This window comes from Panicum virgatum, chromosome 2K, assembly GCF_016808335.1.
Source record: "Panicum virgatum strain AP13 chromosome 2K, P.virgatum_v5, whole genome shotgun sequence".
NCBI classification, from domain to species: Eukaryota; Viridiplantae; Streptophyta; class Magnoliopsida; order Poales; family Poaceae; genus Panicum; species Panicum virgatum.
In genome coordinates, this window is record NC_053137.1 from 11,156,374 (window position 1) to 11,171,294 (window position 14,921).

Here is a 14,921-nt window from a genome sequence, read left to right on the forward strand (position 1 = left end):
AGCATATTGAGATTGATCATTTCTTTATCAAGGAGAAGATAAATGATGGTACAATAGAGTTGAGTCATGTAGTTTCTGCGAAACAGTGGGCCGATTGTCTAACAAAAGGTTTAAGTGTAAAAGAGTGTGAGTTAGCATGTAGCAAGATGGGTATGATAGATATTTATTACCCATCTTGAGGGGGAGTGTTGGGCTATTTGTACTAATGAAACTCATGGGCCTAGAGCCCACTATGTATGTCGGTGGGTGTCAGTGTATATGTATGCAAGGAAGAGAAGAAAAGAAATAGAACTCTATAGTTTTCCCCAAATCCTACACCCTCTTCCTATTCCTCCCTTGAAATCTGTCTCCGAATCTGTAATTCTTACAGTAGCACAAGGCTATTCTTTTCATCTGAATCCCCCCTGCCCTCTTATACCCTTGACTTATTTCTTGTACTTGTGTTAATTCAGTGATTGGGTGTGTTAGGAACCTGACATTTTTTTATGAAACAGGAGGGGTTCCCCCTATTGATTATATGTTAAAAAAAGAAACCAAACAAGTATAAAAAGAACAGTTTCAAGAAACAAAGAAAGAAACAAAGAAAATTAAAAAGATTACAAGAGAGCTTCTAGCCATAAAGTCATTGCTTCTTTATGTCTGTTCTTTGCTCTGAGAATAACCAGAGCAGATTCCTGACATTGAGTCATCGACCGAGTCGAACAAGGCAAGTGTACCATGAAGTACCTCAGAGCTAAGCCTGGCTATGAGCTGGTTCATTGGGCACATGATAAACGCAATCACGACAAGCAGAGCAGGGCTACAGGGTGTAGCCATAATGAAGAATCAAACGGAGGGCGACAAGCAGAGGATCGTGCAATTTCGACCTCCTTATCTCCATCGTTTTGTTTATTCGGGTACTTCTAAAGGGATAGAGAACCCATTCAGTATGTTGGAAGAATGCAGAAAGTAACTGCATGAGCATGTTACACCATATTTGATCAATAGACCACAGTTTACATCAGAGGAACACAAGGATCACGCTGTTGTCGGCACCCTGTGTTATAGCCCAATACACCAGGATTAAGCTTCTAAGTTAGGGCAAGTGGAATAATCCTTGCAAGGTGGCTTCAATCCCTCAGTGACTACTGACTAATAACAACTCTCTGATTGCTCCCTTCTCTTGCAAACAATCTCTGGTGATACCTCCCAGCTATGCGTCCTATGCCTCAAGTTCCAGCGGGATTCATGACAACCCAAGAATGCATCCCAATTCGTAACATGGTGCCACTGGCGTATTGAAATTCTTAGAATGTACTGTATACTGATCACATTGGACACAATCTTCCAAGTTTGGGTTTCCAGATGCTTCCCATTCTCATGCTTTGTTTTTTTTTTACCATTGTATTGTATACATGCATGAATAATGGTCTAGCGCATCAGGTTTGCAATGTGGACAAGAAGACAACAATGGGTCATATACAAGCACTTGAGAGGGACTCACCGCTGCTATATATGATCCCTCTCCAGCAAGGCACGTCCATCTCTGGATCCAGTTGGATATGTAAGTCCCCGAGTGGGGGGTACAAGCAGCACTCAAAACCTACTATAGGAGTATGCAGGCCAATGGAAGCATGTACCATTACTGCTCATGATATTCCGATTATGCTCAGAGATATGCATGCTTTGTTGTCGCTATATTCCAGTGGACTCGACCAAACATTCTGATCTGTTGAATAGCACGAAACGGATGACAACTTTCTAGAAAGAATCCAGTTTCTTTGCAAAGTTCCAAATACCTTTCTCCAGCTTCTATGCATGATACTCTCAGAACAAACTCCATGTAGGCTTTCATGTGACATGCGCCTGCTAAATCCAATCTTACTTTGCGCCAATATTCACTCTCCTGGCGGCATGCAACGCAAGATAAAAAAAACTACAAAAAAAAAGTCCAAGAAGCTGACTTCTCGATGCATCGCAATCCCATATGATGATGTGTTGATGGTGCGCAAAGATTTTAGTACAAGTCGACTAGATGGTTTCAGGCCGAAATGTTCTGGACATTTATTTGTACCTTTCTCAGTAGGATGAGCACATTTGCGAATCAGACACAGTCATGGTCACAAAAGGTAAGGTGTATGGATTGGAAGAAATTTTACGGTGCTCGGAGATTTTATGAACCGTTGAGGGATCCAGATCCAATGGTTTAAAAATAGAAGGAAACAGTTATGAAGAACTAAATAAGTGGGCTAGGAACTATTATTTTGTGGACCAGGAACCACTTATGAAAATGATCCTAAGGGTATTTTAGTACATTTTTATCCTTTCAACCGTCATCAATAAGCTTCATCCTGCCGCCGCCGTCCAGGCCCTTGCTGGCGCATGTCCCTGGTCCGGGGATGGAGGCGTGGCACGGGGCCTTCTAAGTAGTGCACCAGGGGCGTCATCTTCATCGTTGTCGCCGCCACTGCTGCCGCTGCATGTCACTTGGTCCGCCGATGGCGACGCGAACGGGAGGGGGCGGGGGGGGGGGGGGGGGGGGGGGGGGGCGGGTAAACGGCGGAGCGTCGAGTGGACTGACGATTGGGAGGCGCGGAGCTGGCGTAGGGCATGGGGGCACAGCGCTTGGCGAGCTCGCGCCACCGCCACCGACATTCGAGACCCCTCCTGGCAAGAAGCGGCTTGTTCTCCCATCCCTTAAATGGCTCCGGCCTCTAGGAAGCGAGACCCCGCCCACCTGCAAGATACAGCTGCTACACGGCCTCTGCTACAAGGTGTCGACGCGTTGTTGTCCAGCGGCTGGTGATTGCACAGTGACGCCCTGGCCTACGGCACCTCAGATTGGTGGATGGGCGATGAGGGAGGGCTGTGCTCTGACCGTCGCGATTGGGAAGAGTCGTGCCGCCGGCAGTCGTGTCACACCCGGTTTTAAGGACAAAACCGAATGCATAATTATATGTATGCCAGGATTAAGTTTCATACATACAGAGACATTATGAGTGAATAATCAGTAACAGTATCACAAAAAAGAGAAACTAAAACAAATCAAACGAAGGCTTCAAACTTCACAGGCAATTGACTGGGTGTTGCGTACGCCTAGAACTGAGCAACATCTTCAATAAACTTCATCATATACCTTCTCCGTCCGAGCAACAGTAAACAAGGGTGAGTACACTTATGGTTGGTACTCAACAAGGCCACAAGAAATAACCAGAATATAATTTAAATCCATCTTTAAGTTTATTAATCATGTGAGGGTCCAAGCTGCTCTTAACCGTGAGTACGGCTGATATATCAGTTTTACACTCTGCAGAGGTTGTACACTTTCACCACAATTCGTGTAAAAGTTCCAAAGAACTTTGTACCCAACCACGCATGTGCTGACCAGGCACAATATCATACTTCCGAGGTGTGATTGCATATGGACGCTACGAGGCCTTTACAAAGATTCCCTAACATGTGACAACCCACTAAAGTTTCAAGCCAAAGCGGTCATAACCCTCCCTAATGAGGCGGTACCTTAGCCAAGGACCACAAACAAAATCAAAGCCTCAAGAGGACCGAGCTATACCCCATCGATGCATCCCTTTTTGCCCTTTCGATAAGATTGTCACAAGCTAGAGTATCTGATTAATTAGCCAAGACCATAGCCATATAGTATTATGGTTGCACTGTTTTCTTGGGTGGTTCTCCATGTTCTAATTAATTAATAAAACTCTTGTAAATAAGCATAGATAGAAAGATGGTTAGGGTCACTTGACTCTCTCCAACAAAAAGCTACTCCTACTACTCTTCAGCTTTTGCTCATTTGAAATTCTTGATTCTTCAATCTTTGAACAACGATCCTTCTACTCGGAGCAATCAACGAGCAACCATACAAGAAAACAAGAAGATACAACTAAGAACAATACACCAAAACAAAAGAAAAGCTTTAAAAGAGCGTACTAACGGATAAGGCTCGCTGCTATGGTTAGCAGAGCGCAAGAAACACGAAAAACGGAGCTAGGATGTGGAAACTATGGGATAAACGGTGAGTTAGGGATTTAGTCACGATTAACCAAAGGGTTAAGAACTAACAAAAAAGATTTATAAGACAAAACAAAGTGTGCTCACAGAGGATAACAAAGTGATAAGGCTACTGCACACGTTGCAAGGATCACATGAGCGCAAGAATTGATGAAACTGGGGCTAAAACGAAGAAGTTATGGCTAAAACATGGTTCTAGGGGCTTATTTGTAAAAGTTTTGAAAGAACAGGGGCTTTGGGTGAAGAAACTAAGGACTAAAACATAATTAAACCCTAAACTTAGGGGCTAGCATGCAAAATTCTAGCTCCTGCATGGCGGGTTCTATTTTAGAAAAGTCTAGGGATCAAAACATAAAATAAAGGGTTGTTTTGTAATTATTTTTGAACTGGAGTGGCTCGCGGGTTGACTACGAGAAAACTTAGGGGCTCTTTTGAAAACTGGCCAAGGGTTGACCAGTATGGGGTTGTTAACTTGGGTCAGATCCAATCTGTACCATCCGATATAGATTGAATGGCTCAAGCGGATCGGGCGGAGGGGGCGGCGGCGGACTGCGCCGGCGGCGGGGTTCGCGGCAGCGGGCGGCGGCGAGCTCGCCGGACTTGTCGAAATCGGTGGTCTGAGGCTGGGATTGGGGTGCGGCTTGGCCTGGGAGAGGTAGTGCGCGACAGGGAACGCGTCTAGAGGGTCGGCGCGCGCAGGGCAGGGATGCGGGCGGTCGGCGGCGAGGAGAGGAATGGCGGCGACGGCGAGCTAAACCACAGGAAAGAGAATGGGATAGAGGGAAATGGAGGAGGCATGGCACTTCTCACCCTGCTGCGGAGCTTCGGGGACGCGCAGGCGTCGAGGGATGGCGGCGAAGCGGCGGATTGGCGGTGGCACAGAGTTCTCGGGCTCCAATGGCGGCGGCGCGCTTGGGTTTCGCGTGAGAGCGGCGGCGGCTTCGAAGAAGGGTTCAAGGGGGTAGGACGGCGCTAACTATAGGGGCGGCCAGCCTCCTTGGCGTGCACACCAAGGGGCGCGGGCGGCGGCGCGGCCGGGTTGAGCTCGGGCTCGAACCCGAGCCTGGCTCGGCGGAGAAGACGGGGCTGACAGTGGGCCTCGCCTGTCGGCGAGAGAGGGAGAGGGGTGGGCGGAACGGGTCGGGGAAAGGGAAAACGGGCCGGAGGGAAAGAGAGTAAAAGGGAGAGAGAGCTGGGCCGGCAGCTTGGGTTTGGGCCGAGTGGAGGAAAAGAAAAAAGAATTGGGCTGGGCTGGAAAGAGGAGGGAGAGGGAGAGAGGTTTTGTATTTTTTTTTGAAATAGATCCAAACAAGTTCAATTCAAATTTAAATTAAAGAGAATTTAAACTCGAGTTGAACAACAAGCAATAAAATAATGCAATGCGGCATGAATGCAAAACAAACCGAACATCCTTATTTAATTTAGAAAAACAACCAATCTATTTTCTTTTATACTAATTTCCCTGTGAAGAAAATAAATGTTGGGAAAAAATATAAAATTATGAGAAAATTATTATTTTATTTTTAATTTTAATCACATCCTGAAATCCAAAAATTTCATAGTGTGACAAGTCGCAGGTTGGGGATGATATGCGAACAAGCATCGATGGTCTAAGAGATTTGTGATGAGAGGTAATGACTAAACTACTACTGATTAAAATGAAACACATGCTGTTAAAATCAACGATCCAGATATTTTTGACGGGGAGGAACCACTGGTTCCTCTCAAGCACTGTAACAGTCCTCATTGATTGGAGGACAACCAGTGGCATGATCTCGTAAATGATAGCCAAATTAAATAATGTCAGTGCAGTGTGTTACATTCATCTAAACAATGAGAGTAAATTAGATGTGATTCGTACATATATAGAGCAGCATAGGCCGGGATTGCCAAACTTGCATTGACATGTCCCCGTGGACAGATGGAAATTCAGTGTATAGGGAATATAATTATCAAGATTAGACCTAGATATGCTGAACTCCCTCACACGCAATAAACAAAGGGATCGAGATGCAACTCCTCAAATGCAAATATAAACAAACGCAGGAGCTTGCTTAACTGACTGTGCCACGCACCTGAGGTTTGGAACCATAAAAAAGTTAAAGCTCAAACAAATGAAGGCAGAAGGCAATGCCATAAAAAAAAGTTAGATGGGAGTGCACACCATCTCATCAATACATGAACTTCACACACAAAAAAACGTAACACAACACACCCCATGACCCAGTAGCCAGAATTGGTGAACCCTAAAGCCGACCGTGACTCGAGTCCTAGTACGCACCACTAGCCAAATTATGACCCTATTTTTAAGGTTCATTTCACAATTCTGATGGCAGACCTGTTCTACAATTTTAAATACAGTAGTTTTGTATGGCCAGAAAACATGCTGCGAGATTTCCTTCCGTGGTCTGGTTATTGTAGGGGTAAATTTGCTATTGGACACTCTAGAAAGTGTGGTATTGGAAGACATCGCTTATTATTCTTGTATTTGCTGGAGGATACTCTTCCTTTATGTACGTCAATTTGCCATAGGACACCATAGTCAATGAAATATCTATTTGGGAAAAAGTTTAAATAACCCCCCAGACTATGATACGTTGGATACATAGGACTCTGAGGTATGAAACCATATACTAGACACATTAAACTTTTGCAAATGGTACAAACAACCCCCCAAGGCGGTATTGGAGCCCGGTTTTGCCCGCGTGGCTGTCCACCCTGGCTTCCCCCGCCACCGTGTCTCTTGTCCCCGCCTGTCAGACCACCATGGACAAAAGGGGAAGCCCAGCGCGGACCAAAGGGGCGGACCAGTCCCGGACGACTCCGCCTCCTCTGTCTGTTTCTCGGTCTCCTCGTCTTCTCCGAGGTGTCTCCGTCGTCTCCGGCAAGGCACACGGCGGGTTCATGATCAGGAGGTCCGTTCGCTAAGCGGTCTGGCGCAGGAGCAAGAGGTTAGTCCCCGCTTTGCCGTTCACCCATTTTTGCCCCAAGGTTTGGTCGTGATTGGACTAGGTATGGGAATGAGGGTTTCTATGGGAGGGGAATTTTGGAAGTAAATGGCGATGAAGTAGTGTAGTTTTATGTATTCGGCTTGTTTGTAGTAGACATAGTTTGGATTTTAGGTGTTAGGGTTGTGGGTTTAGGTTATTTTGGTGGAAAGTTGGGGGTTTTTTTGGGGGGTATTAGGTTCCTGCAGGTTGGGGTAAAAGTATACAAATGCGTAAGATTTTGATGTATGATTGCTGCACATGTTTTGATATTGCAGGATGGATAATCTTGCTGTTCGGTTTCACTTTGGTGGGTCATTTCTCAATACCGGTGGGCAGTTGCAATATGTTGGAGGGAGTACAGGGATGTCCGAAGTTAAGTTGGACAAGATATCTTATCCAGAGATCAAGGGTCATCTTGCTGATCATGTGACCCACTCGAGCTGCTACAGGTTGCATTGGTTGAAGCCTGGTTGCCAATTGTCAGATGGCCTTTTGTTACTTACTGATGATGCATCATGCCAATGGATGGCTGATAACATGACTGATGGAGGTGCTGCAGACATATATGTCGAGGAAGTCTATGGTATGCAGTGTGTTGAGCAGAGTCCTGAGAAAAAGGATAAGGATTGGAGGAGTTTTATGCAGTTCTATAGATCCCCACCTAAGATTTCACAAGACTACAATGAGGCTGAATGCTATATGAGTGGTAGAAGCGAATATGAGCAGAGCTATGTTGATGGTTCTGCTGATGACGAGGTAGATGATGCTGATGGCAATGCTCATGAAGACAGCAGTGACAATGACACATCAGATGAAGAGTACAAGCAGCCACCAGAAGATGACAGTTCTGCTGATGATGAAGAAGGCCAACAGTTCAAGAAATTTGCAAAAGAGATTAAGCGCAATATAAAGGCTAAGAAGCTTGGAGTCCATGGGAGCCAGCTTGGAGAAATCAGGCTTGAAGATGTTGTGGCCGAAGTGCCAAACTTAGATGATCCTGGTAGCCCATGCTACGACTCTAGTGATGCCTATTCCTATGAAGAAGACAGTGATGGAGAGACACAAAGGTGGAAGAGCATAGAGAACCGATATGACAGCAAGGCTGCAGTTCCTATCTTCACACTTGGAATGGCCTTTAGGAGCAGTAGGCAATTCAAGAAGGCAGTGGTGAAATATGGCATAGCAACTCACAAGCACATCAAGTTTGTAAAGGATGAGAAGAAAAAGGTGAGGGCTATGTGTACTTGGAAAGGTTGCAAGTGGCTGATATATGGTTCCATCACCAGCAGGTCTGAGTGGTTCAAAGTTGTTACCTTTGTTGATGAACATACTTGCCCACCAAGGAGAGACAACAAGTTGGTCACATCAAACGTGATTGCAAAACATTATTACAGTGAAATCAAAGATAATCCCACCTGGAAGGTTGGCCTTATCAAGAAAGCAGTGCTTAAAGACCTGCTTGCAGATGTGTCCATTGCCAAGTGCAAGAGAGCAAAATCATTAGTTCTAAAGGCTGCTCTAGATTCCATGAAGGGTGAGTACACTAGGGTTTATGACTATCAGGCCGAGCTTCTTAGGAGCAATCCTGGCTCAACAGTTGTGGTCTGTTTAGACCCTGAAATTGAGGACAGGCATGTCTTTGAAAGGTTCTATATTTGCTTTGATGCTCTGAAAAAAGGATTCAAAGCTGGATGTAGAAGGGTAATAGGATTGGATGGGTGTTGGTTCAAAGGTGCCAACAATGGGCAGTTGCTCTGTGCAATAGGTAGAGATGGTAATAATCAAATGTACCCTGTTGCTTGGGCTGCTATGGCAACTGAAACATATGAATCCTGGTACTGGTTTCTAGGGCTGCTACAGAAAGATCTCGACATCTGCAATGGAGGGGAAGATTGGGTGGTAATATCTGACCAACAAAAGGTAAGGAGTACCCTCTCTATGAATGGTTTCTGTCCTCAATTGTAGCAATTCCTTAATTGTATACATCTGATAATTGTGATGCTTCATATACAGGGCTTGCTAAAGGCAGTGAGTGAACTGGTTCCTAATGCTGAACACAGGATGTGTGCAAGGCATATATATGCAAATTGGAGGAAGATACATACAGATAAGGAGTTGCAAAAGAAATGGTGGGGTTGTGCTAAGGCACCTAATAGAATACTTTTCAATTACAATAGGGCCCGCCTAGCTCAAGATACACCACAAGGGGCTCAGGATATGATGAAGACTAGCCCTGAGCACTGGAGCAGAGCATTCTTCAGGTTGGGATCCAATTGTGACTCCGTGGACAATAATCTGTGTGAGAGCTTCAACAACTACATCATGGATGCAAGATTCTTTCCTGTTATTTCCATGAATGAAGCAATTAGGAAGAAGTTAATGGTGAGGATTCAAGAGAACAGAGCAAGGGCAGAGAAGTGGACAGGGACAATTTGCCCTAACATTTTCAAGAAGCTGAAGGTCAACATCATAAGGTCAGGCAAATGTGATGTGCTGTGGAATTGAGATGATGGCTTTGAGGTGCAGATGAAAGAGAGTCACAGGTTCATTGTCAGCTTGGAGCAAAGGACTTGCTCATGTAGGTACTGGCAGCTTTCAGGACTGCCCTGCTGCCATGCCATCAGCTGCATCTACAAAGCTTCCAAAGTGCTGGATGAATTTATAGCTCCATGTTTCTCTGTGTCAGAGTACAATAAAACCTATGCTCATGTCCTGCAGCCAGTTGAGGGCCCAGCCAATTGGCCAATTTCTGATATGCCTAAGGCCAGAACCTCCAGGTTTTGTCAAGATGCCAGGTAGGCCCAAAACTGAGAGAAGGAGGGAGCCTGGTGAGGCACCAAAGGGGACAAAGCTTAGCAGGGTTGGCACAAAGATGACTTGCAGGCTGTGTGGAAAATCAACTCACAATGCAAGAAGGTGTCCAAAGAACCCAGAAGCAGGCAAAAAAAAGAATGCACATATAAAGAGGGATGCAAAGAAGACGAAGAAAGATGGGCAGCCATCAACTTCGGCAAATCGACAATCTACATCCAGGGGTAAAAAGAGGAAACTTAGTGAGGTATGTGAGGCCCTCAGTGTCCTATGGCATTTCTGTTTCTATAAAAATTTACACCTCTCCATTTGTAGGACCTGGCTCAAGGCCCTGCTCAAGTTCCTGTCCATGCTCCCGCACAAGGTACCTGGGGCAGCCAGACAAGTTCCATTACCCAGCCAGCAAGCCAAGGAGGGACATCTCTAAGGCGTTCAAGAATTGCCCATCTGTTGTTTGGGGACAACATCTAGTAAAAGGCAGTAGGGAAGACAATAGTAATAGATCAGCTAGTTCAGTTAGTCTTTTGGATGAACAATGTATTATATTCAGTGTCCATGTAGGACCTGGCACTAGAAGTGCATGATGCACTTGTGCAGCCTTTTGGATGAACATGTCTTTTGCTTGGTCTTTTGTGAAAACTTCATGTAACACCTGACTTCACCAGTCCTTGAAGGGTAGCACAAACATAGATATGGATATAAGTGCAACTAACTGCACTTTAATTTGCACAAATTCATATGCTCTTGTTCCAGTTGTTCAATTATGCATTCCTATTGTGAACTGGTTTGAGATGCACAAAATGCACATTTTTATTGTGAACTGCTCTGAGATTCATTGAGGTCAACACAAAATAGCTCATTCATTCATTCATGCCTTACACACAAAATGCATCAATCCTGGACAGCACCTGACATCAAGCCATCACAACACCTAACATCACACCTAGCATCACACCAACCACAAATACACACAAAGGAACAGACTGATCTAGACCTATCCCCTGCACACATCTTCATAGCCATTGCTTGTAGCAATTCATCCTTCTCTGCCAACTTCTTTTTCATTCCTTCTCGTTCTTCCTGCAGACTTTGGTTCATCTTCTTTTGATCTTCAAGCTCCCTACTTACAGTCACATCAACACTCTGAAGCTCATCAACCTCATCTCTCTCTGCCTTCATCCTCCACACAGCATTCCGAAGATCTATCAACAAGGTCTTCATGAATTCAGAATGCTCACCATCAAACCACGAGAAGAACTTGCAGTCCATAGCTGACTGTAAAGGAACAAAGCACATCAAGAAGGAATTGTTCCTGAACCATTCCAAACAAAATCAACAACAAAGAGAGTCATCCTTACCCATGCCCTGCTGCATCGGTAGTACCTGCGCCCCGGGTTGTCGTCGCTCCACGAAACCCTCCTCGGTGCCTTCAGCCCGCACCGGCAAATCACCGCAGGCGCATAGTCCAGAGGACCTTCGCGGGCAGGCACCGGCGGCCCCTTCGATGATGGTCGCGCCCCTGTAGAAGAGACCCAGGAGGAGGTCGATTCGGCCATCAGGTCGCCTCGCCGGCCCTAGGAGCCTTCCTCCCTCACCGGACCGCAACCTGCTCGCCTCCTTTTTCCCCGCCGCCGCACTTCTCTTCGCGCCAAAATAAGCCGGCTGCCCGCCTCCTCTTCCGCCCTATTTCAGCAGCGAGAGCACCCTGGTGGTCTGACAGGCGGGGACAAGAGACACGGTGGCGGGGGAAGCCAGGGTGGACAGCCACGCGGGCAAAACCGGGCTCCAATACCGCCTTGGGGGGTTGTTTGTACCATTTGCAAAAGTTTAATGTGTCTTGTATATGGTTTCATACCTCAGAGTCCTATGTATCCAACGTATCATAGTCTGGGGGGTTATTTAAACTTTTTCCTATCTATTTGTGGTCTAAGGGAGTGCAAAACATCAATAATTTTGCCCTTGTTAATGGGGTCCATTGATCAATTTCCTCTTCTCTCTGTCACTACATGAAAAAGTCACATTAGTACCGGGCGCCTGCCGCCGTTAGTACCGGGTGCCCCAGCCGGTACCGGCTGGCCGATACTAAATGGACCATCCTTTAGTACTAATCGCAGCACCCGGTACTAAATGTCCGGTACCGGCTGGCCGATACTAAATGGACCATCCATTTAGTACCGGTCGCAGCACCCGGTACTAAATGTACCATCCGGAGAAATGCGCATGAACCGGGGTTCGAACTCGTGATCTGTGGCCTCGCATATAGTCTCTTCTACCATCCCACCCACACAGCACATATGAGTCGACAAAAGATGTTATCCTTTTGAAGTAACCGGGACGGACCATTTAGTACTGGGCCATGAACATTTAGTACCAGGCCATAACACCACCCGGTACTAAATGCCACCATTTAGTACCGGGTGGTGTTAAAAACCGCTATTAAATGGCTGGGGGCCCGGAGCTATTTAGTACCGCCCAGTAACACCGACCGGTACTAAAATACAACATTTAGTACCGGCCGGTGGTTTGGCCCGGTACTAAAATGGTTTTGGGGGCTTTTAAATTTGGATCCGATACTAAATTGGCATCGAGACAACTTTAGTACCGGACCAAAGCATGACCGATATTAACGACCGGGGACGAATGAGCTATTTTCTAGTAGTGTATGTTCTTCCTCCACCGCACTCTACTCAATATCTTGACCTTGGCCTGAGCTCCATTCCAGCACAACGGCAGCAGCGACCTGTTCGCCTCCTCCCACAGGCTCGTGTTGGTGGACTGGATGCTCTTGCAGAGCTTCTAGCAGGCAACAGTCCAATACATACCGCCGGTGTCCGTTGCTAACGGCAGGCCAATAGTTTCTTTGCCTAAACGAGCAAACTCTATCAAGGTACGCGCATCCATGCGAGACAAGATCATGAATGGAGAGGTGAACAAGTCGATTAATTAGTTCACGCATCTCCATATCCAGGTTGGATCGAACCAAATGTTCCAAGGCATTATGGTCGTTTTAATTTCACCTCTCTCCTCAATCCTTGAAAATTAGTATTTCAATAGACTTGATGTCCAGCAGCAAATAAGCAAAATCGAATAATGTCTACAAGCAAAGACAACATTGGACGATGTCCATCAGCGAAAACCAATATTGAAGAGTGTCCTGCAGCAAAATTACCCTTATTGTAAGCACCAGTTCAGTACTCTGCAACCCATGTATCAGTCTAGTCCAGCAGAAGTTCCACAACAAGACAAGGCTGGCGCTGCAACATGGTAGCTGTACTTCCAGCCAACAAAGTTCCTATAAGCACCAGCGCGGGAGGACTTCGTCTGGCCGGTTTTTGACAACTCCACAACATGGCCCAAGCCCTGCCACCACCAAAGTAGGGTGTCCCGGGAAATGAAATGTGGTGTGATTGTCGGACGCTATCCTATAGTTTAGGTTCCCTGATGCTTCCCAATCTCATGCTCAGCCCGTTGGGTTTTCAGTATGGACGACATCACAGGGATCAGCAAGCAACTGAGAGGGATTCACCACTGTTATATATGAGCTCTCTCGCCAACGAGGCATGTGCATCTCGATCTGCAGCTGCCAGCTTCCGGTTTAACTCCTGTTGCGCCTATGACTACAAATTTTGCAGATAAGAACAAAATAGGGTGGAGAGTTAACGCCAGAAGAATTCGGTTGTTGGGATTTGAAATATTTTACAGAAATTGTTAAAGGACAACATCAATTTATTGTTTTTTTATGTTTTATCGATGCAGTTGTTGAGATGTCCACTCATATATATGTTGCTTTGGTGTTGCGGTGACATTTTAGTATATTTGCTATTTAACTTGGCAGTTCCTGAAATTATAGAAAAGTGAATCGGATAATGTCACATAAGTTACCTTGGTCTATTTGTGGTCTAAGGGAGTGCAAAACGTCAAGTTTGCCCTTGTTAAATGGGGTCCACCGTTCAGTTTCCTCCTCTCTGTGTTCTTCCTCTGCCGCCCTCTACTCCCTATCCTAGCCTCCTAGCCCGAGCTCGCCTCCAGCATAGTGGCAGCGGCGTCCTGTTCGCCTCCTACCACAAGCTCGTGTTGATGGACTGGATGCTCTTGCAGAGCTTCTAGCAGGTGGCAGCCCGCCAAATGCCGCCAGCGCACGCTGCTAATGGTTTCATTGCCTGAACAAGCAAATTCTATCAAGGTACACGCATCTGTGCGAGATAAGATCATGGACGGAGAGGCGAAGAAAGAATTATTTGACAAAAAAAGAAAAAGTTCAGTCAGAGTCGATTAATTAGTTCACGCAGCTCCATATCCAGGTTGGATCCAACCAAAATTAAAGTTCCTTGGGCATTATGGTCATTTTAGTTTTACCTCTCTCCCCTATCCTAGAAAATTAGTATTTTAATAGACTTGATGTCCAGCAGTTAATAAGCATATAATTGAGCATTGTCTACACTCAAAGATAACACTGGATGATGTCCATTAGCAAAAACTGGTATTGAAGAGTGTCCTCCTACAGCAAAATTACTCTCATATTGTAATAAGCACCAGTTTTGTACTCTGTAACCCACATATTAGTCTAGTCCAGCAGAAGTTCCACAAGCATTAGTTTAGTCCACCAGAAGTTCCACAAGCAGACGAGAGGCTGGCGCTGCAACATGGTAGCCCGTTGGGTTTTCAGTACGTGTGGACGACATCAGAGGGATCAGCAAGCAACTGAGAGGGATTCAGTGATATATGAGTTCTCTCACCAGTGAGGCATGTGCATCCCTGCAGATGCCGGTTTAACTCCTGGTGTGCCTATTACCACAAACTATGTAGATCACAAGAAAATAGGGTGGAGAGTTAACATCAGGAGAATTCGGTTGTTGTGATTTGAAATATTTTACAAGAACTGTAAAGGACAATATCAATTTGTTGTTCTTTTAATGATGCAGTTGTTGAGTTGTGCACTCATATATAATTTTTTTAGAGAAAAGGTTCCCCGCTATACTATACTTCAAAGAAACAAAGCATATTCAGCAAAGTTGTTCAGTTCGGCTCAGAGAAGCGTATTCGAAGTGTGCCCGCTAAAATTCAAAAGAAGCTACAAACTCATGACTAGTAATGCTAGGGAGAACAAAAGGAAAC

General features: G+C 45.7%; 2 protein-coding genes across 2 annotated transcripts; both read left to right on the plus strand.

Annotated features, from left to right (window-relative positions):
- The first annotated feature begins 6,771 nt into the window (after positions 1-6,771).
- Positions 6,772-9,500, plus strand: LOC120695077. Its single transcript, XM_039978396.1, has 3 exons — positions 6,772-6,920; positions 7,271-8,915; positions 9,009-9,500. Exons 1-3 carry the CDS (start codon positions 6,772-6,774, stop codon positions 9,498-9,500), a joined length of 2,286 nt encoding a protein of 761 aa, XP_039834330.1.
- A 263-nt stretch (positions 9,501-9,763) lies between these two features.
- LOC120695902 lies at positions 9,764-10,285 on the plus strand. Its single transcript, XM_039979108.1, has 2 exons — positions 9,764-10,053; positions 10,122-10,285. Exons 1-2 carry the CDS (start codon positions 9,784-9,786, stop codon positions 10,275-10,277), a joined length of 426 nt encoding a protein of 141 aa, XP_039835042.1. The 5' UTR covers positions 9,764-9,783; the 3' UTR covers positions 10,278-10,285.
- Positions 10,286-14,921: the final 4,636 nt, after the last annotated feature.

Excerpts from the sequence above, each read along its gene's own strand:
- LOC120695077 (XM_039978396.1), top strand. The coding sequence starts at position 6,772 with ATGGACAAAAGGGGAAGCCCAGCGCGGACCAAAGGGGCGGACCAGTCC. Across the intron at positions 6,921-7,270 it reads GGCGGGTTCATGATCAGGAG|GATGGATAATCTTGCTGTTC; the intron begins GTCCGTTCGCTA and ends TTGATATTGCAG. Across the intron at positions 8,916-9,008 it reads TAATATCTGACCAACAAAAG|GGCTTGCTAAAGGCAGTGAG; the intron begins GTAAGGAGTACC and ends CTTCATATACAG.
- LOC120695902 (XM_039979108.1), top strand. The coding sequence starts at position 9,784 with ATGCCAGGTAGGCCCAAAACTGAGAGAAGGAGGGAGCCTGGTGAGGCA. Across the intron at positions 10,054-10,121 it reads AAAAGAGGAAACTTAGTGAG|GACCTGGCTCAAGGCCCTGC; the intron begins GTATGTGAGGCC and ends CTCCATTTGTAG.